General features: G+C 39.4%; 1 protein-coding gene across 3 annotated transcripts in view; it reads right to left on the reverse strand.

Annotated features, from left to right (window-relative positions):
- The window catches only part of llgl2 (LLGL scribble cell polarity complex component 2), a 28967-nt gene extending 10821 nt beyond the window's left edge, over positions 1–18146 (reverse strand). For 2 of the 3 annotated variants that reach the window (XM_048233021.1, XM_048233020.1), the window contains exons 1-14: positions 17586–18145; positions 13088–13221; positions 12918–13015; positions 11212–11293; positions 11005–11120; positions 10195–10353; positions 8703–8865; positions 8215–8347; positions 8017–8071; positions 4022–4176; positions 3638–3849; positions 3449–3516; positions 1603–1756; positions 1390–1494 (exon numbers count right to left, since the gene is read on the reverse strand). In XM_048233021.1, the coding sequence (XP_048088978.1) occupies positions 1390–1494; positions 1603–1756; positions 3449–3516; positions 3638–3849; positions 4022–4176; positions 8017–8071; positions 8215–8347; positions 8703–8865; positions 10195–10353; positions 11005–11120; positions 11212–11293; positions 12918–13015; positions 13088–13162 (1575 nt within the window). In that variant the 5' untranslated portion in view covers positions 13163–13221; positions 17586–18145. Of the gene's footprint in view, positions 1–1389; positions 1495–1602; positions 1757–3448; positions 3517–3637; positions 3850–4021; positions 4177–8016; positions 8072–8214; positions 8348–8702; positions 8866–10194; positions 10354–11004; positions 11121–11211; positions 11294–12917; positions 13016–13087; positions 13222–17585 lie in introns of all 3 variants that reach the window. The other variant, XR_007192348.1, reaches the window with a different exon arrangement.
- Between the last annotated feature and the right edge of the window lie 3858 nt (positions 18147–22004).

The raw sequence follows: 22004 nt of genomic DNA on the forward strand, positions 1-22004 counted from the left end.
ATATAACCCTTCATTGTCTGAGGGTAGGCACCAGGGTGTGAACAAAGATAGACTGTCTGCCAGGTGTTCCTAACTTCCCCTGAGAGTGGTACACAGTTACACTTTAAAGCATAAAAGGAGAACAGTAAACTCTTTCATCACTTACAAAGGCCAATGAATGACTGCTTAGCACTAATTTAATGTGCCCTGTGGAATATATGGATAGGTCCATCCACACTCAAATGTAAAATCTGTCAACATGAGAGTTAGATCTTTTGGTACATTCAATCAGTATGATTATGCATTCATCCAGTGATTTACTCTGTGCATATTTTGAGAAGTGATATGTGGTTCTCTCTGTTACTATTTGAGGGTTGGCCGATTAAACAAACACACTTCTGAACAAAGAACTACCCCTTCCCCAAAATAACTGTACAATTTGTGAAAACCTGGAAGTTTCAGCAAAGCATGTCTAGGTGTGTTGCTTATTTCAATAGATTAATTAAGTCCAGCGTCAAGAGTAAGCAAGTCAAGTTTCTCTACCTGAAATGTATTCAGAGGATATGAGAAATAGTTCAACTACATTGAAATCTGCATAACCACTTTTGTGTTGTGAACTACTGAAACTACAACCCATTTTTAGCCTTAAAAGGGAAGGATAGTCGTAATCAATAAAACATTAACATGACCTGCAGTTTCCATTCATGTTGAAAGCCCAGATGTTATACCCCCTCTCGCCCACTGTGGTCCTCTAATGAGCGTTTGCTGTGTCTGACTTTCACTACCACGTCACAGTCCAGACTCTTTTGGCCTGGGATTCCTGGGGTGCATTTCCAAAAAGCATAGCTGCTAACCTGTTAGCAACTTAGTTGGTTGGCAATGGGAAATTGCACTGCAACCAACCAAGTTGCTAACTTAGTTAGCAACTATGCTTTTGGGAAACGCACCCCTGGTTGGTGAAATGATTAACACGATGCTTTTCATTCTAGTGATAGTTTTGGGATTTTCAAAGTGTTCAAAGACTCATCTGTTTATCTAACTAATTAATTCTCATTACAGAGTCTCGGTTTGTGTATGTTTATGGCTATTACTATTGTAATGATTTGCTATTGTTATTATTCTTAAATCATTTAGTCTATTATCAGTAGTATTTTTATATAGGATATATGGCTACTTCAAACTGTTAATTTTTAATTACAATATTTACTATTATTGTTATTATTGTATGACAAAAGTGTCTGCTAAGAACCATAAAAGTTTAAAATTAAGTTCTAAATTAAATTCTATCCGACACAAGGCAAGTCGGCCCACTGGGATAATGCCAAGTATGCCAGATTACCATTCCACCACAGATGACTTGGTAAAGACGGCAAATATAGCCATCTGACATGACCAGAGCGAAAATCTCACCTGTCCTGCTGTGCCTGCTACTGTCAGGTAACCACTGTATTTACAAAGATGGATCTTTTGTATGCCAAGTCGAGGGTCATCACTATAGGGATCAAAGCATCCAACCTACAACACCAAGAGCCACTTTAGTTTTGTAAAAGAGATACACCACATCAACACACACGCAAAAATATAAAATAGTTTAACTGCTACTAAAGTCAGTTCCAGGGCTACCTTGCGGAATGGTGGCCACTCTCCCTCTGCCCCCTGATTCAAGTTGTCATTTGGATCTGCATCTGTGTGGAAAACCCCTGCAGTGCTGAGCTTATACATGGGATACAGGCAGACCCCAGAGGCGTCCCAAAAACGTACAGTACCATCTTCATGTCTGTTGACGTAAAGCAAAGATTGAGACAAAATTATCTTTGAAGGTGCAATCAAACAGGCTAACTAGTATATTACGAGGCAACTCTTATTGTAAGGAACCCATCAGAGGAATTGTAAAAGCTTCTTTTGTCATGTTTCCATGAAAACTTGTGGCCCCACCGAGCTGAGGTGCGCTTGGCTCATTGACCTGACACAGCCTGATGTTTGTGTTTCATTAGCAGCTTCCCGACGATCGCCCCAAAGACGTGCAGACAGGGGCGAGCAGGGGCTAGACGTGTCCCCACTGTCGCCCCAAAGCTGGGTTAACAACATGTGACATTTTTATATACTGCTCTTCTAGACACTCAAAGCACTTCACAGTGAAGGGGAACCTAACAAACCAACACCAATGTGGGAGTGTGGAGGCAAATGGCTTCCCCATGATCACTACTGGTGCTTAATGGTGCCTCCGCAGGGCTTCCTCAGGGCTATTGTCCCCAGGTCTTTGGCCTCACCTTTACCCTCCCACAAACCTGCACTTAGTTGCGCTTCAGATGGTGTCAAGGTGGAAGGTGGGATTAACCGAGTCCGGTTAGTTAAGAGAATAACATTGCTAGCGTTGCAATTAACCAAGAAAATGGTCAGAACACAAAAGCATGGCTCTGCTTAATATTTCAGCTGATGAAGTGTGAGACAACCACCAAAAGCAATTTGCATGATTATCCAAAGATTTTTTAAGCAGGCAGGCCACAAATCAAGATCTACGACACCACCCCTACATTAAATCATATTTCAATACAAAACAACGCAGGCTGCAACTCCCTATGGAAAGTTTTCAGATCTGCACTCTTAGAATAGGTTGGCGACGCAGAGATTTAGTCGTGTTCAGCATATTTGAAAATATTGACCACTAATATCGGCAGATTCGCAGATGGCAGCAAAAAAGGCCCATATCGGCCAATACCGATAGCCTGCAGATATATCGGTGCATCACTACTTAATTTGTTCGCATTCCACTGAGCAAAAGACAGCAACAGGAACTTCTGATACTATGCTTGAACTTTTCTCCCTTGATTTGGGTATGACTTCAACATTGAGGCGGTATTGTGGGCGGAATTCAGGACAACACAGAGGGGCCATCAGCCTGTAAGTAAGCACATTTCTGGCAGCATGAAGCCCCAGCCTTTATCAACTGTGAGCTCGAATAACGCCTGGAGAGAGAGAGAGAGAGAGAGAGAGAGACAGAGACAGAGACAGAGATATAGAGATAGAGACAGAGACAGAGATAGAGATAGAGATAGATACTTTATTGATCCCCAAGGGGAAATTCAAGAGCGTGGCTCTTTTTGAGCGTGTCTCTTTTTGAGCGTGTCAAATATTGAGCGTGGTTCAGCGTGGTGTGGTGCAGTCAAAGTTGTAATGGAAACAGAAATTAGTGTGGTACACCACAGCTCTGCACAGCCACAAATTACAATGGAAACATGACTTTAAATTGATAATACCGTTATCTATGCATACTCCCATGTCCCCTTTACAAATGATCAGTTGTATCTAAAAAAAAAACTCAACAAATCTCAAATTTGTGAAACTGTGGCTTGTGACTTTTGAACAAATGTGTCACTTGTAAATGCTCAAGCCAAAATAGGAAGTGGAATCATAATGCATATTACAATGGCCATTTTAGTTCCAGTGGCATCCACACACATATACACACCCTGTAAGGAGGAGGTCCCTCTGTGGTGGTTCAGGGGCCAGATTCTGTCCACCAGTGATTGGCCAGGGCTAAAGACAAATAAGAGGAATAGGGATAAACATAATACATATTAAGACCAACAGGAGAAAGGGCACCATTTCATTGCAGTAATTTAACTTTTTTCATGTTTTACACAAAAAATCCACAGACCTTGTTTGAGTAGTGTGTATTTTGTAAATCACCAGCAGCTAGTATGCGTTCCCACAGCTTGAGGGGAATGCTGGAGACATGATGTGAGCAGGTGATAGCTGAGCAATGCAGTGGCACCAGGTAGGGTGTTTGAATGACAGGCCATCCATCAGACTGGAGATCCACCACCACCAGCTCTTCCTCCACCAACACCACAAGAGCACTGGGGTCGCCTACAATGATGCCCACAGATAGACAGATAGATAGATAGAGAGACAAACAGAGACAGATAGACACAGAGACAGAGACAGACAGACAGATAAATACTTTAGGTCATGTCTATTTACTTTACTTATTTGATGCGCGATGCGTGTTGCTGGTGTGTTAATATGCAAGGACATTTACCTGTATGCTGCTCTCCTTCTCTGATAACAAAGAAGTCAATAATGCGGGATGTGAAATCAAGTGCAATGTGAGTCTTGCTGTGGATGACAGAGATACAGTGCCTGTCCCCATAGCTGGCACGTGGCATTCCCCCACTGAAGATCACGAATGGAGGCCTGTGGAGGAACCAAGAGCAACACAATTCAAATTTAGGAAACTGGCATGGATTAAAAAGAAATTGATGGCCAAAATTGACCAACTGTTTTGGTCAATTGAGCCATCTTGGGTATGCAAAAAATGGATAGCAGAAAGGCTCTCAACCTGCATCAAGGGTTTCTGCAGAGTTCTGTCAGTCAAATTTAAGACGTTTTTTATGACCATTATGATTTAAAGTTATGACCTATACGAATTACGAAAAATAACTTCAGTCATTAGTCACAGTATTCAACACCCACAGACCTCCACACTCTATGACGCAGGAGACCGGGGTTTGATTCCTGATCGCTGCAGCAATGTTGAAGGGGCATTTCTCACAGCTAAACCAAGCTAGATAGATAGATACAGTAGATATATAGAGATAGAAGGTCGGGCTTGTGGAGCTATAGGCAACATGGTCCTCGCTTTAGATTGGGGGGGCTGCAAAATTTACTATAAATAGGTAAGAAAGGTCTTATAAGCGTATTAGTTATCCACCTCTTTGTCTTATACACCATTAACAAGCATTAACAAGCTGCTTGTTAACTCTTATGCTTGTAACTATATGCTTGTAAGTAACTTAAAAGGCTGCTTATTAACACTTACAAGCTGCATGTTAACAGTTAGTTAATGTTATTAAAGGATAATTGTTAGTAATTAATTGTTAACTGCTTATAATACACTGTTAATACCTAATAAGCACATGTTATTCTAAAGTGTTACCATAATTTCTAATATTTTATGATCTGCATAATAGTTAGCTAAAATAGTTAGTAATTTGAATAGATCATGTTGATTTGTAAACTACTACACTTTACATTGGTAAAGTCATTACATTGGTAGTGTGTATGTCTAATTGAGCGCCTGTCACTTTAAGAGAAACATGAAAATAATTTGCTTTCAATCTCACGGATTTAGGCTAGTGGAACATAGTTGCGCATAGTGCAAGGATAGGTAGATGCAATTCATTGTGTTTTCTATCATTCCGTCATTAGATAAAATAAATCCTCAAAAGACTAACAAGTTCAAGAAAATCTTTCTGGGATCATAGAGGAGATAGCCTAAGTGTCTAGCAATGTTAATTTCTATGATTTTGGTGAGCACTACTCAAATGACTGTCATGATGCAGCATGAGCTAACGGGAAAGTTAAGGAGCTCCCTCCAGATTTAAAAGTTTGTTAATGAGGAAAATAGCCCATTTCTAAAATGTCATTATACCCAACAGTAGGACTAAATTAACTAAATTCCATACCCTAGGTAGGGTCAGCAAATCAATTTAACATTAGCCTTCTATCATTTGTTGCTGTGAGGCCACAGCATCACACACGCAGTTTCAAAGCTGCGAGTATGTATGTATGGAGAAGAGACACATAGGCTACAGAAAGCACTAGAAGCATGCTTTGCGCATACTGACATATGTCTCTTATTGCAAAACACCGTCATTCTTAATAGATTTAATTGCCGGACTTTCACAGAAACCCACTTCAACCTTTTCTGGTGCTAGACCATACACTAGACCATAGACTGTAAAAGAAAACATTGGCAGTGAAGCTTGGGAGTTCGGAGTTCACGCAGGTTTCGGTGAAAGTGAAAATCCTTCCGACAAGTCTGTTTGCTGCACTGACGCATTGACCTTGTAGTTGTGGAACGCTGTGATAACACCTAGATTCCTCAGACAGAACTCCATCAAGCGGAATGAATGAATGCAGCCGCCAGCGTATTTCTCAGGGGGGAAAAGGCGATGGTAGAACCAATGAATAAACGAGTGTATAAATTTAAGACGTGACTAAATGTAATTTATGACCTTGTATGGAAAATCCGGAAGTTTTTATGACTTTTTAAGGCCTAACATTCTTATCATCAAATTTTAGACTTTTTATGACCCTGCGGAAACCCTGTGCATCTCAAATGGCGTACAATACCTAATTTGACTGCATGAGGTTAATGGTTCCCCCTCCCCATTATAAGAAAAGGCATTTTCACAAAGGAACATTACATGACGCCTACAGACATCTTTGCTATTAACCTTTGAAAATGAAATGTACAGACTATAACACTATAAACACCTTACTGCCAATACACAAGCTACATTGTCTTGCGCCTTCATGTGAAGTGCCCTTGAGCAAGGCACCTAACCCCTCACTGCTCCCCGAGCGCTGTTGTTGTTGTTGCAGGCAGCTCACTGCGCCGGGATTAATGTGTGCTTCACCTCACTGTGTGCTGAGGGTGTTTCACTAATTCACAGATTGGGATAAATGCAGAGACCAAATTTCCCTCACGGGATCAAAAGAGTATATATACTTATACTTGATCCCATAAAATAGTTGAGAATACACACAGCAAACAAACACCACATACTTTTCCAGCATGACCTCAACCCTCTCTAAAAACCAAACGCAGAATGGATGTTTGTGCTTTCCTACTGGTGCATAACTCTGTATTTCACTTATTTTAAATAATAAAATATTATATTAAGGTATTATATTATTGTTCTTTCCTATAAATGCAGAACTAGTTAAATGAAATCAAAGTGCATAAGTGGCAGATGAATAATACCAGATAAATAGGTGCAGAAATTACACAAATGGCATGCTGAGAGGGAAAAAAGATCAAGGGCCCCATCATGACATTCAAAAGCGCATTGTCACTCGTCAAAAGTTTATTCAAATTTAGTAGGATGTCCAGTTCACATGGGGGGGGGGGTTCGTTATAAAACGTGGAGCGCATGGCGCAACAAGGTGTTCCTAGGTCTTTTAATCAGTCATATGGTTGTGTTTGGGGCGTAACATCATTTAAACCAATGAGAATTACATCTGTCATTCCCTTTAACGGCGCAAAGCGCGATATGTCAAATAAATGCATCGGTATTATGGCATTCAACGGCGCATTTGAAGGAGGCTGCTTGCGAGACTGTATGGAATAGTCATTCCTAAACCATGCTTTACTAAAACCTAGCATAGCCTTCACACATTTGCCCTCGTCTATTATTTGAACTCATTGGCAAAGTGAAACTAACTTCACCAAGGTGTCAGTCAACGACAAGACAGTTATATGCAGTTACTTTCACTATTGACTGACAATGGGTTACCATCGAAAACATAGGCTGGAAAAAGCAACACTTACCTTAATATTGCTCAAATGACTGAATAAAACAACATTTATCCTGCAGAGGAGTTGCTTATATCTCGTGACAGTGCGTCTTCAGCTGTGCTCTACACGTGTCTCTCTCCTCTCCCATAATCACTTTTAACTGTCATTACCAATTTGCAAATGATGATGAATAACTACTCATCATGAGATGTACAGTATTTCGTAATATCTTTATTCTAATTATGTTTCCCATTGTAATCATGCAATTTGTAATGTTTTGCATGGACGTGCGCTGGTGTGTGTTCATGAATGATAGACTGTTGACAATGCGCTCTTAAAATAACATATAAACAACTCGCCATAGACTTCTGACCAGGAGTACAATAGCGATTTTTAGACAATGCCCCCCCCCCAGGTTGTTAATTGCCACACCCCTGGGTGCATTGTTTAAAAAATAAACGTGCAAAATACCGAATTAAACTTTGCGCGGGTGGAAAACAAGTTTTACGCCATGTGCCAGTGTGCAAAATACAGCCCAGAGTCTGACTAATAGGCTGCACTGTTTAAGTGTCAGTCGAGTCCTGTACCGCAAAAATACGACAAACTGTGTTTCCTTTGGCAGACATGTGGTTAATTATTAACTGGAGAAGGTCATGTGAAAAACTCTGGGTTAATGACACAAAGAGAAAAACGTACATCTCTCACATTAGTTACAGCCCAAATAAACATACCCTTGTTTTGTGGGAAACTGAAGAACTTTGGAAATGGCTTTACAGGGGAAAGAACCTGTGTGTGAATGAGGAAAGCAGTAGTTACTTTTATGACAATTTGGTGGACAACTTTTGTTTTGACTTAAAATAAAATGTTACTGCAGTCAACTATTCCAACATAGAATAGACTTGCTGCATATGATCAGGACGTCATCTTACCGTAAGGAGTATCCTGCTTTTCAGGCTGGGACTGCACATCACCTTCCGTTGTCAGCCAGCAACAATAGCTGCCATCACTATGAGAACTAAGTATTTGCTCTCCATCTTCCATCCACCATACACTCTCCAATTGCTACAGAGAAAACACTTTATTACTTAATGCTACCTCAACTACTGGTGTTTAACTAGTTCAGTTGTTTGAGGCATATTTCACAGTATCATAGTCATCATAGTAATAGTAGTAATATCATAGCCATCATAGTTTTGGTATTTGCCATTATTTTTATGCTGATTATCATGATACTATTATAGTTTTACTAAAATGTGTATTATATTATTGTTATTTTGCTCACTGGATTTTTTTTTTAACTGTTGTTTTTATCAAATGTTTTCCAAGCCACTATGAACAAAAGTGTCTGCTAAATACAATAACAGTATTCATAAGTAAATCAATGAGCAAAGCACATAAATTAAACAGCGTTTAGTACCTGAGTGCCCAGGAAGTGCTGGAGGGCACACTGTCTATCCAGGTCCCACAGCACCATGAGACCACGACCATAGCCAATCAGCACCAGCCTCGGATTCAAGGGTTTCTCCTGCAAGGCCTCCACACACTCCAGGTTTCGGCGGGTAACATACTCCTCTGGGATTCTAACAGAATAAGTGAAGATTACTACTGGAATGTGCAACACATATCTGCATCCACATCTTATTTCAAAACCAGAAATAAGTAACTGAAAACAAAGACTAACATTATTTAAACTCTTGGAACTCTAGTCCATTTAACAGTCAATTATTTTTTCAATTAACTCATTGAGTGCCAAAAACGTAATATTACGTTTTTCCTTCCCATGTGTTGAGTGCCAAAAACGTAATATTACGTTTAAAAAAAAAGAAAAGCTAAAAACGTAATATTACGTTTTTCCTTCCCATGTGTTGAGTGCCAAAAACGTAATATTACGTTTTTAGCTTTTTTTTTTTTAATTACGAAACTAGACACTCTAACACACCTTTTATGTGATTTTGGAACTCTGTGATGAATGGAAATGAAATATATGACGATCGTGAAACTCATGAAAACGCACAATCTGGACATTTTATCTGGACATTTTATCATAACTCTGTTGCCGCTTTGGGTCGAATCAGTGACGCATGCACGTCAGGTCAAAACCAGGCCATTTTCGTGGGTCTATCACAAGGTGGCAGTCTCGCCAGGTCTCGCTGATCACTTCCCGGAAAGTTTACACAAATAAGTAACATGCAACACTTCATATTTCATGAAAGACGTTACATCTCCATTTCTAGAAAAGAGAGCTTAAAGTCTCACCTTTTAATCGAGCTATTGTATGTGTTCATAGCTATAACACAGAATATGCTGTGGCTGTACAAAAATCAACAATGGTCTTGATTGCTGGCACTCTAGGACAAAGCTCCCGAAAACAGCCTGGCATTCAATGAGTTAATAGGTTGTCTGTTTTATGTCAAAATATGTCAAAAAATGGTGAAAATACCGATCAGTGATTCCAAAAGCCCAAAAACCCTAAAGGTCTTGCTTTGCCCTCACCCTACTAAAGATATTCAACTTACTGGGTTAAGCAGTGAAGAAACCAGAAAATAACCAAATTAGCGAGAATTAGAAGAATTTGAATTTTGGCCAAACAAATCAAACCAATTAAACAATTATCAAGATAGTTGCCGATTCATTTAGACATCTAATCAATAGACTATCCTTGAAATGGAAAATAAATGATCCCAATAGATGCAGCACACTGAAACAAACATAGTAAAGTGACTGTATTAAATTACCCTGTAAACATGCAAGGGTAGTATTTACAATTTAAATGCACATACAATTACATAATTTTAGTTTCACTTAAAAATGGAAAATGCAAATAAATAGGGTGTATAAAAAATATAGTGGATTGAAAATGTATTGTATACAAGTGTGTGTATGAATTAGATGGAAAGGGGATGTTCTACCTGGCCTGGACATCTTCCACACTGATGTTCCTCTCCTCAAGTTCCCGAAAACCAGGCACCTCTACCACAAAGACATGGCCACCCTCAGTTCCCAGCAGAAGCCATTCACCTGATGAATGTGCCAACACTGTAGTTACCCGTGTCACGCTGGGTGGAGCACTGTCATAAAAATAAAAGAGAATTACTGTGTTGGGGTGGTATGCCTCCGCGTAGCTGCGAATTTCTGGTTGACAGACATTTGTGTGGCGAGGCATGTTAATACATAGATTATAGTTTTGAAAAAATCTAGTCCATGTGAACATTTATAATAAATCTGAAGAACATGCTTCAAGGCATTCTTGAGATATGGCATTCACAAAAAGGGACATACATATGGTCAATGTGACCTTGAACTGATGAATTGATTTAATTTTGGAAGTCAGAGCCCAGGTAAATACTCGTACCAAATTTGAAGTATTTTAAGGCAGTGTTTAAAGCATTTAAAACATTTAATGTGTGATGTAAATGTATGCCTGCACATCTACAGGCATGTGTGTAAAGGCCAATTTACTGTCTAAGCAACAAGTTTCACTTGACAAAATATGATAGACCAAATTTGAAACGGCGCTTGGATATGAACTAAAAATTCTACCAGAGCTAGTGTGACCGAGATAAACATTAGAAAATGTACAAGTTGTTATAGAGACTAGGTGACATTCTATTAGACAATCTGCTGATGGTGCAGGACTGAAATCCTACAACATCTGTTGACAACAATACTTCTTCATTTGAGCACCTGGACCAAAAATCAGCCTTATAGAGCCATCTTACCCAGGTGGTCCAGTGAGAGTGAAACGACCCACTTCCAGAAGCTCAGACACACCATGGTGGGCTCTTAGAGTCCACATGTGCAGACTGTTGTCATCCAGCAGAGTCACCAATTCCAGCTTTAAAAAAAAAAAAAATACAAATTTAGTTTTCAAACCATCCCCTCTCTAAAAAGAGCCAAGAGTGACAGAATGATGCTAGAAAACGTACCTGGTGGGGCAAGAAGTGCACCTGAGTAACTGTGGCATTCTCATCATGAAGCCCCATAAATTCCACACCTGGGGCTCCATATCTTAAACTTCGATAAGAAAAACTCAAACATATAAATGAAACACAGTAGCCAATGGCCCTGTGGTAAATTTCATGACTGCTATGTAGAGGCAGTGAATGAAAATACAAGTAATGGCATATGTAACGGAGGCAGACTGAGCTAGCATGCTAGTTGCCCGTGTAAATCCTCACAGCCCTAACCTTAAGAACGCTTCTAACCGCTGAGTTGGAAGCCTGGGCTTTTAGCTCAGTGGTTAGAGCGTTCATCCCCCGTTCGTCGGCGAACAAACCGACCTTGTGACATTGAATGGTTAGGGCTGTGAGGATTTACACCGGCAACTAGCACGCTAGCTCAGTCGGCCTCTGTTACACTCACCTCCCTAAATCCTCCCATCCGGGTCACGGCACCAATGTCACAAGGTCGGTTCGTTCACGGGCCACGGGCCTCGAACCCGCCACCTTGACACACACACACCGGCATGGAAGACAAATGCTCTAACCACTGAGCTAAAAGCCCAGGCTTCCAACTCAGCTGTTAGAAGCGTTCTTAAGGTTAGGGCTGTGAGGATTTACACGGGCAACTAGCACGCTAGCTCAGTCTGCCTCCGTTACACATATTTACATCTCCCTTTGTGCTGCACTGGTCTAGAAAGGTTCATTCTCATTTACCCCCCTTCCATTCTAGCATACACATAGGTTGCAAATGTATTACCACTTTAGCCAGTACTCGATTGGTACAATTTCATGACTGAAACAAAACAAAACAAAGACTATGAGTGTATTTTTAAATTTCGGGCCTATAACGTCACTGTATTAAACACCATCTGATGGTTTGACAAATGATTCATATGCTTATGCCAGCTTCTAACAAAACTCATTACATAAGAATAAAATGATCTACAAATAAAACGTTATCTAAATAACTGTAATGATTGTAACATAAAAGATATCACCATAAACAGCTTCTATTTCACAAGCCCATTTACAACCCTATAATTAGGCTGGAAAATAAAACGCTCCATTTTAGCAGATATCCATCAACCCCTCATGCTTATCTAGCACCCAAATGAATAATTAAGTAAGCTTTACAGAGTGGCTACCAGCAAAAGCTCACAATAGGCTCCAGCAACTTATATCTGAATCTCCCACTCAAAGTGGTACCATAACGTGTATAATACCCTGTATTTGCGTCCCAGTCTGTCTTTATTCAGATTTGCCCGTTTTACAGGTGTCATTTCGAAGTCCGACACTGCATATAAAGTAGGGAATAACTGTGCTTCCGCTTCACAGTAGCTTTGTGCCCGTGCACCGAACTATCCTTATTCAACAAAGCCAAAGTAAAAAATTGTTCCATTCTATGTTGTACATGAATGTTGATTCTTATGTTTATCATCACTTTTAGCATTCATCATTACTTGTGGTAGAGGATAACTGTGCTGAACGCATTCTATTAATAATCCTTCATAACATGTACAATTAAAAAATAATTATTAAACCTGATTGTCAATACAACTGGTAGATTTGTTTCCCCCATGACCAAGAATGACTTAGTTGGGTACCTCCGTAAAATAAATTAAGTATATATTTTTTACAGTAACAAGGTTAAAAAGACAGGCACACTACAGGCTGATTCTGTTAAAGGATACAGTTTGATGGCCCCAGAACGAGTGCCAATTGCAAGCAGATCTAAATCAGGGCTGTAACCCAGAGCACTGGGTTGGTGAGGGAAGCCATGCTCCACAGTCTGAAAAGCAGAATGAGAACAGTGAGATGGTGGGAAATGACACCTGCCATTGTCTATGTTGTACTTGCATACCTTGTTGAACTGATACAGTTCCTGCTTTAGCTTGTCACGTTGAGAATCATGGCCATGCCGGCGAAACCTCTTCATCCTCACAGAGCGAGTGCTATTGCCCCGCTATGTCCACTCCTATTTTACCAGTCAGTTTCCTGGGAAAGACAAACAGAGATTAAAAAGATAATCTAGTTTAAGGCCATTTTTTAAGTTAAACAAATAGGCCTAGAAGGTGATTCCATTTCCAACCATTTGTTAGTTTCAGGTTAAAGTAATCAATAGACTGTAAAATATCTGGTATTGGACTAGTGTGCCATGAGAGTCTGCTCAGGGTTCATGCGTGTTCAAAATTGTGATATGTATGGTTGCATTTTTTCATATCCTGCATTTTTTTTTAATACAAGGCATCACTAGCCTGGCGGGCCATCCTATATCATTCAAATGTATAGTCTGGAATCAAACCATTCACCTCGCTTAATCCAGGCGGGCAGAGAATTGTCTTTCAAACTGCCTAGGCATGCAATAGGCCAGCGCTACGACCATATCCGTATCCTGTCGGCAAAACGGCAAATACATCCTTCTTCGAAAGGAATGACTTAAGTGCATTGTGTTGCTCAACTTTCAAAGAAAAGCACAAGTCCAACTCCTCCAAAGTTGACGCCAACGCCGATTCAAACAACCGCTCTTCGTTCGCCATAGCCACCTTCCTTGTTGTTCACCGTCGCAGGACTGTCGTTATCCTGTTAGGCCCGCCTTAAGACTAACAAAATAGAGCGCTGTGATTGGATGACGTCCACGGCGTCAGCCAATAGAAATCCCTATGGTTTGATAACTAGACGTACAGGCTGAGCAAATTAATTTGCCGCCGCTAGGGTGCGTCTAGATTTCTAGGCTAAGGCATCACTGCTCGTCATGCACCATCTCTATGGTCATGCTCTGATAGCACCACATTCTATACAGTTAGCAAACATAAACACTTCAAGATGTATGCTTAAAGCAGAGGGGTGTACCACATAGGCTAGTTCAGAGGTTCTTAAACTGGGGGTCACCAAAAATATCGGTGGGGTAGCAAAATGAAATTGCAGTCTAAATTAGACATTTTTCTAAAGGTTTTTTAGACCAACCTGTTTAAAAAAAACTGGGATATTCGGTAGCCCTTCCTAGGTCACCCTCTCAGAAATTCGAAAAAAAATCACTCCTTTACCGACCTTTCACGTCAACCGACATTTTCAGAGCCTTGTGAGAAATAGAACAGATACACCTGATTTAAGAAGAAATAATTTTTAACAAAAACTCGTTGCTCACAATTATTGCCACCCCTGCTTATAATACCTTCTTAAGCCTCCCTTTGCCAATAAAACAGCTTGTAATATTTACCTATGACACCCCATAGAGTTGGAGAATACAAAGCAAGAGATTTCAGACTGTTTGTCTTTACAAAATCTCCCCAGATCGTCCAGATTCCTAGGTCTACACTTGTGCATTCTCCTCTTTGACTCACCCCACTGTTTTTCAATGGAGTTTAATGGGACTGAGATGGCAATGGCCGAAGCTTGATTTTTTGTTCAGTAAACCATATTTGTTTTGACCTGGGCGTTTGTTGTGGTTCACTGACCTGATGAATGATCCAAACATGACCAACGTTTAGTATCTTGGCAGAGATTGACAGATTTCCTTTGAAATGTTCAGGTTTTTCTTGTTGTTTGTGATACCATGCACCTTAATTAGATTCTGAAGGCCTTTGGGAATAAAAACAGCCCCACAATAGCACAGCCTCTCCACCATAATTCTTATTAGGTATTGGGTACTTTTCAGTATTGTCATTCTTCTATGTACGCCAAACACACCTAAAGTGTTCCTTGGCAAAGAGCGCAATTTTTTTTTCATCTGACAATAGAACACACTTTCAGACAAAGTCACTATACCATTCAGTAACTCCTGCCGTTTACATTGGTAATTAAATGACTGGACAGACATTTACCTAGCATGCCCTCTAAATAAGCTATTAGCAGTGGTCACTTTTGAAGACTGTTTGGGGGACCTGGTGACCCCAAGATGACACCTTTGTCTGTAACTCTCCAATAGTGGTCCTCATGGAATTCTCACCATCCATCATCCATACTGTACGTGGGGGCAACATAACCATGGGTCTTTGTCCAAGCATGTTTGTTACATTTCCAGTTGATTAGAACCTTTTAAATAGTTGTTTTAAAGGTCCAGTATGTAGGAAATAATGGAAAATAAACTGTAACCATTCCAAAAATGATCACCATATGTTGTCAGAGAGTAAGGAAACACGATGAATTGAAGTAATGGCTTATTTGACAACATTACTCTATCCCGTAAAACCCCGTAAAACCCATGAAAAAAATGAGTTACGGGGCGGAATCTCTTGGAATTCTACGGGGCGGAATCTCGTATTAATAATGGGCTAGCGCGTCCTCCTATTTGGGTTGCCAAATTAGCAAAGGCCAACTGTCAACAGCTGTCAGTTGTAGTCATGAACGCCTACGAGAGGCAGGCAAATTTCCAAAATTAAAACAAGAAACAAATTAAGTGGACATCGGAGGAGCTTCCTGAGATGGTGACATCTTCATCAAATGAAGAATATCAAGTCTGACGCAGAGCTGGCCAAGCAGCTGCAGGTCAACTAACGTTAGCTAGGTCTTCATTACATCTGGCAACCCAGAAGAGGATCGCGTCTGGTAGTCTTGAGAACATTCACCAGTGTTTTGATTTTGGCCTACATAACGTTCAGTAACAATCCTACAAATCGCACCTTTAACTGTAAATATAGACATTTTCAACAAAGTACCTAGTTTTTATTAACATTCCCTGACTTACAAATGTCACCTTTCTTTTTATTTAAATTTTGTGTATTCTCTCATCTTTCTAATGTTGAAAAATGACAAGAGGATTTTGCCTGTCACTTTATTTTCATACCTTAGTGAAAAACAAAGTAATGAACTATGAAGTTGAAATTAGATAGGGAAATGCTTCTGTTAGGTTTTGTATGTAAGATTTTGTAGGGGTGCCAATAATTGTGAGCAACATGCTTTCGTTAAAAATATTTATTTCTTTATGAGATTTTCTTCCCTTCAAGGGTGGATTTTTCCTTGTTGTTTTCATTGTGAGAGTACAATGAATCAAAAGATTTTTTTTTTTCCCTGTTTTTAGTCAACATCACCAAAGGTGCCAATAATTCTGGAGGGTACTGTACATACATAATACTGTGTAGTGACCGGTGCAAATAAATTACCATCAAATAAAGTGAAAAAATAATCAGAATAATAATAAGAGCAAGATTTAGATAAATAAAGTGTGAAGTTATCTTGACTGCCAGGCCTAACATTTCTAGCAGCAATAGACTAAAACGTATAAAGTGTGTCGGGGCAAAGTGTGATGTATTGAATGTCTTCTAGAATTACAAACTCATATACAAACAAGCTATTTATTACTCGACAAACCGGTTAGACAGATAAACACAACCATCCATTGCTTCCTGGTAGACATCTGACTCAGTAACGTTACACACCTGAAGAGGGGACACACCTCTAAAGTTAGGCCTACACGAACATAGACGCATAATGGCGATAGCCAGGGTCAGCACAGCCAAACATTACATACACCATTGTACAAATTATAGACAACCAACCACTTCCCTAACACTTAAGAGAAAGCGCAGTATAAACTACATACGTTAATTGATAGCAATATACTTACACTAACTTTACCATAATCAACTGCACTATGTTAGGTGGTGATGCGCTAGCAGTTACACACGCTGTGATGATATACGTTTGCTATACATAAAGGAGTTTGTTGCCAGAACAAATAAAAAATCTGCGCTAATTAACCTAGTCAACTGCAATCACTGATAACCTGGTGGTGAGCAACATAAGCAAACGTTAAATGCTGGAGGAAATATTAGCGTTAGTCATCGAGACCAGTCAGCTAACGAAACATCTGCTTAGCTAACGTTATCTAGCTAGCAGCCAAACGTCACCTGATTTAACGTTAGCTAACGTTAACAAACACTCGACTAAGTTGTGAATATGCCAGCTACAGTCATTTTTGCTATGATTACACGATACCGGTATTACCTTGACAGATTATGTGACGATGGACTTAAAGAATACTTGTAACTGCTGAAGTATACAGGCCTTTGATAGAATTGTTTTTCTTTTTTTATCTTAACGGTAACGTTAAAGCTAACTTACCAACCGAGCTAACTTCAGCCAGTTGGATGTCCAGCTGGTTAGCTAGCGATAATTAGCTTTCAATCGAGCAAATGTTATTGAATAGCAACTAGCCAACAATGAAAGTGTTCCTTGTTATTAATTTATTGGCTACGCTTGATCTCTAGTAACCTAACATCACTCTGCAAGCAAGATAATCCTGGTCAAGTTAACGTTAAAATATGAGTTAGCGCAGCTCTCACTGACTTGGCTCAAAACAACACCTGTAGACACAGCACCTGTTGGGACAGCCAGGAAATGTAAAGATGACATTAACGTACCTGGATGATTTTCGCTTTTCCGAGAGTCGACAAAGCGGTTACGAATCCTGGACTAACTTTTAGTTCCTTTGTACCTAAGTTAGCTGACTTAGCTTGGTTGGTATTCCTAACGTTAACGTTACAAGGATGTCCAAAACGAGGAAGCAGCTTTCTTGGTGGAGCAACTTTAGCTCCACCAAGCTAGCTAAATAGCTAGAAATAGCTAATTTACAAAAAGATTGTCGATCCCTAACTGTTGTTTTACCCGAGGGTAACAACCATTTCTTGATGACTTAAACAAATGAGCCCCTCACTCCGCTGCAAAGAAGACCAGTTATTTCGAGGAAATTAGTTAGCTAATGTTATCTCCTCTTTTTACAAAATCTCTTCCGGTATACTGCCAGTCGGGGCAAAGATAGACCCTCCCCCAAATGAGAATGGCTGTGAGAATGTATCAATGTACCCTGGCTTAACCCCCCATAGACAGCAAATCAACACTTAGGGTTTACAGTTTTTCTCTATTTGGTTTGGCTCATTGCTTAAAACAGAAATTACATTCTCAAAACACTAAGATAATTTGGCAAAACGGCCTTACAGTTCCGCACAACACCAATGCTCACTTGCAAATCTCTCAAAACGTTTCACTCGTGCTTCAAAACTAAATTCCTTTCCCACATAAAGAGTCAGTGCCACGAAAATGGCAAAGATCCTGCTCAATATTTGGTTCATTTATTGAAACAGACCAGCCGTTGTTACCAGATATACGGTTTCTGGGTTTCCATGGGTGGAGTCAGGTGAAGTTTAGCGTGAATATTTATGGTTGTGCGCGCGTGCCTAGAGAGCATTCATGAAGCGTGACTCAAATGGAACTGAAAATGTTGTTAAAGAAGCTAGAAGACTACAGCAATTTTAACACGTTTTTGAATGTTGATATGGGTTATTGTGGAAAAACGTGTCAATTTCGACGACCACTGGTGGTCGAGTAAGTGTACGATTATGCAATTTGGCATATATGTTTTGATCTTGTGTAGCCTAGACAGGCAGGCTATCCTACAGCCTATCAAATTGTCACTACTTTCATTTAACCCTGTTTAAATGGGCTATTTAGCACTTAAAGTTGTAATGTCAGTGGGACATCATGGTAGATGTCTTTTAAGTGTCAGTACATCATCTGTTTTTTTTTTTTGTGTGTGATGTCCAATGAGTTTCGAGGTTTGGTCATGCATGCTTACCTACACAAACATGTTAGCCTAGTTTGACAAATTTACTTGTGCTGCATTACAATGCCCAGCTACCTCTGTTGCCAAAACAGATCATTAAGATTAAGGCATACTTTATATGTACTTACTTACATACTGTATATATACTTTTCTCTATATCCCCAAAACACACCTTAAGACTAAGGGTGATAGAGCCTTCTCTGTTGCCCCCAACTCTGGAATAGTCTACCTGTACATATTAAGTCCTCTCCAACCATTGACTGCTTTAAGTCTAACTTAAAGACTTTCATTTTCTCCCAAGCTTTTAATCTACCTTAATACCCCCCCCACACACACACACACACATACACACTCTTTATTCTTTATTTTATTTTTGACCAATTTGTTTATTATTTCAATTATTTATTTATTTTCCCTCCATGTTATATTATATTGTTGTTGTACCATTGTCATTGTTTTATGTTTGTTTGTAAGCAATTTGGTTCAACTCAGTTGTTTTTAAATGTGCTATAGAAATAAAGTTGACTTGACTTGACTTGACTTTATTGGGCATTCTGATATCTTGGAGTCTTGTGAAATAATAAAACTTGTTTTATACAATCATGTTGTTATTGTACCATTAGGGAAGCCGGGCATCAATATGGGCCATGCACTTACAGTATATTGTTTATGTTTATCCATAAAGGTCATAACTACATTAAGTCAGTATGCTTTATTACCTTACAAACACTGTCTAGCTTTACATGGATGATGCCTACTTACAGAAGTCCTTCAGATACACAAGATGAATGGGTTAATGTTATTAATGTGGGGTATGGTCATATAGAATCTGTATATTCAAAAGGTAATGGTTACAAATGCAATTAAGTAGTACTTTACAAGTACCTATGTGCTCAATGAGGATGATGGGGGCTATAACGTAAAGTTAATCAGATTGAGGTGAATGACTACATATGGGCTGATTATAACAGGTAGTAGTAATCTGGCCCTTCAAAACCCCAAATGAGTCATGTAATCCATAAAGGACCCCTGAAGAGTTTTTACCTTCCAAAATCATTTTGAAAGCCTATACACTCTATTAAGAGTTAATGGCATTTTGAACAGGTCTTATCGCTTTGAAAGTAGGAACAGTTAGGTCCTTCAGGTAGGAACAGAGAAACAGACAACAGATTTATGTTTATGTTCATTATAATATGAATTATTGATTTCTTATTGTAGTGTATCATCAAGATGACAAGTTAGTTGCCTGCTGTGATGAAAATATGTTCACCAGCACTCACCAAAACACACCACTCCACTTGTGTATTTGATGCCAGACAGGCTCTTATCATGCTGTTCTATATGCATATGCCTATGAATTTACATTTTCGACCAAATCTGCTCTTATGTTCTATTCCCTAAGGATATTAGGCTAACTTGGCCAGACTCCCTCTTACAATGTAAAATTGAAAAGAATAAACTGCTGTACAATAGATAGACAGGGCACCCCGTTTCTGCCTTTTGAAGGCTGATTACCCAAACTTTATTTTGCATATCCTTATTCTTGCACACAATACTCTGTGGGTATTTTGGTGTGATAATATTGTTTAACTTTGAGTTAATACTGATGTCAAGCCAATGTTTTTTGTCTTGAGTGTGTTTTTTGTGTGTTTAGTTATGTGTAATTCCTATAGATTATGTGTTTTAGAATAACATATCACATGTGTATGAGGGCAATGACAGACCATTTGTTCAGAGTTAGGACATACACAGGCAACATGGGCTATTTATTGCACAGACATTTGTGTTGTAGGCTATACAGTGGGTCAATCTGATGTAGGCTATGTTGCTGCCTGGGCTAACATCACTACAGATGCACAGAGGCTAGGCTACAATCAAAACGACAAAAACATAATAGCCTAGCTAGGCTGTGTAAAAATCACCAATATCCTTAATGGTAAGCGACGACCCACTGAATCTGACACAAAGTTTTGTTTGACTGGCTGCGACACAAGATAACAAACGCCAAATTGCATCTAAACTCGAACACGACATATTAATGGATAGTATGACTAACACATGACAACATCCAAGAACGTGTTAAAACTCCGTGGTCTTATACTTTCTTTGACGACATTTTGCGTTCCATTTCATTCACGCTTCAGCAATGGGCGTCTAGGCACTCGCTCACGACATCCTCCGTTCATAAATATTCACGCTAAACTCCGCCCTGGAAACTCAGAATCTCAGAAACCGTATATCTGGTAACACCGTTCTCAACACTCTTGGTGCGTTTGCCAAAATAACCTGAATGGTTCAGTACAACACCACGGTTCACCTGCAAAAGCTCATATCTCGCCAAAAACAATTCACTCATGTGTCAAAACAAAACTAAATTTCTTTCTCATATAAATAGTCAGTGCCCCCAAAATGCATCGTCCCTTTGGCATTGTGTAGGCTAAGCACTGCAAGTCAAAATGTTTAGATGTTTTGTCACCATTGAAATATCTCTCATAGTCGGGGAGCCAAAGTCTCAAAAGTGGGTTGGACCTGACATTGTCTGCCATACTTTTTATTTGTGTTTTTCCTGTTAACTTTGACCCTAAGAAACACAAATTTGAGGGTCTGCTCTGCCGGAAATATCGCGAAAAAAATGTGGCCATTTTAGTGTATCTTTTTTATCAGAAAAATGTGAAAAATGTTTTTTTTCCCCTCGACTCCTCAGTGGGTTGGGTAGGCTGTCAATAAATGCATCCCAGGTGCACAGAACACATGTGCTGACAACATCCACTGAACAAATAACTCTTAAAACACATTTCTACATGATTTTGCATCAATTTAATGCAAAAAAAATAGGCGTTTTCTCACTTTTTTTCAATTTTTTTTATCTTTACTTCATTGGCAATCAATTATTCCCCCAGGTTATGACTTCAGCCAATATGCCATTCTTTTCATCAAACAGTATACTCATTCCACAGGAAAAAATATAAAAATCCAACGAAAATAAATGGATCTGTGATGTTACACTAGTACTGTAGTTGGCGATCAACAGGCTCAGAACCTCCATAGAATTTTAGGCTACTCTCAAAATTCCAAAGACATCATGGCCTAGGCTTTTTATTAAATGTCAACACAACCCTGTTCTCCCAATGGAAAAGTGTCACACAAGAAATATAATACAGCCTAATTTATTGCCTCAGATGACAACTATTACAACTTTAATGGAACAAAATAATTTAAC

This window comes from Alosa alosa, chromosome 22 (assembly GCF_017589495.1).
Source record: "Alosa alosa isolate M-15738 ecotype Scorff River chromosome 22, AALO_Geno_1.1, whole genome shotgun sequence".
Lineage (NCBI taxonomy): Eukaryota > Metazoa > Chordata > Actinopteri > Clupeiformes > Clupeidae > Alosa > Alosa alosa.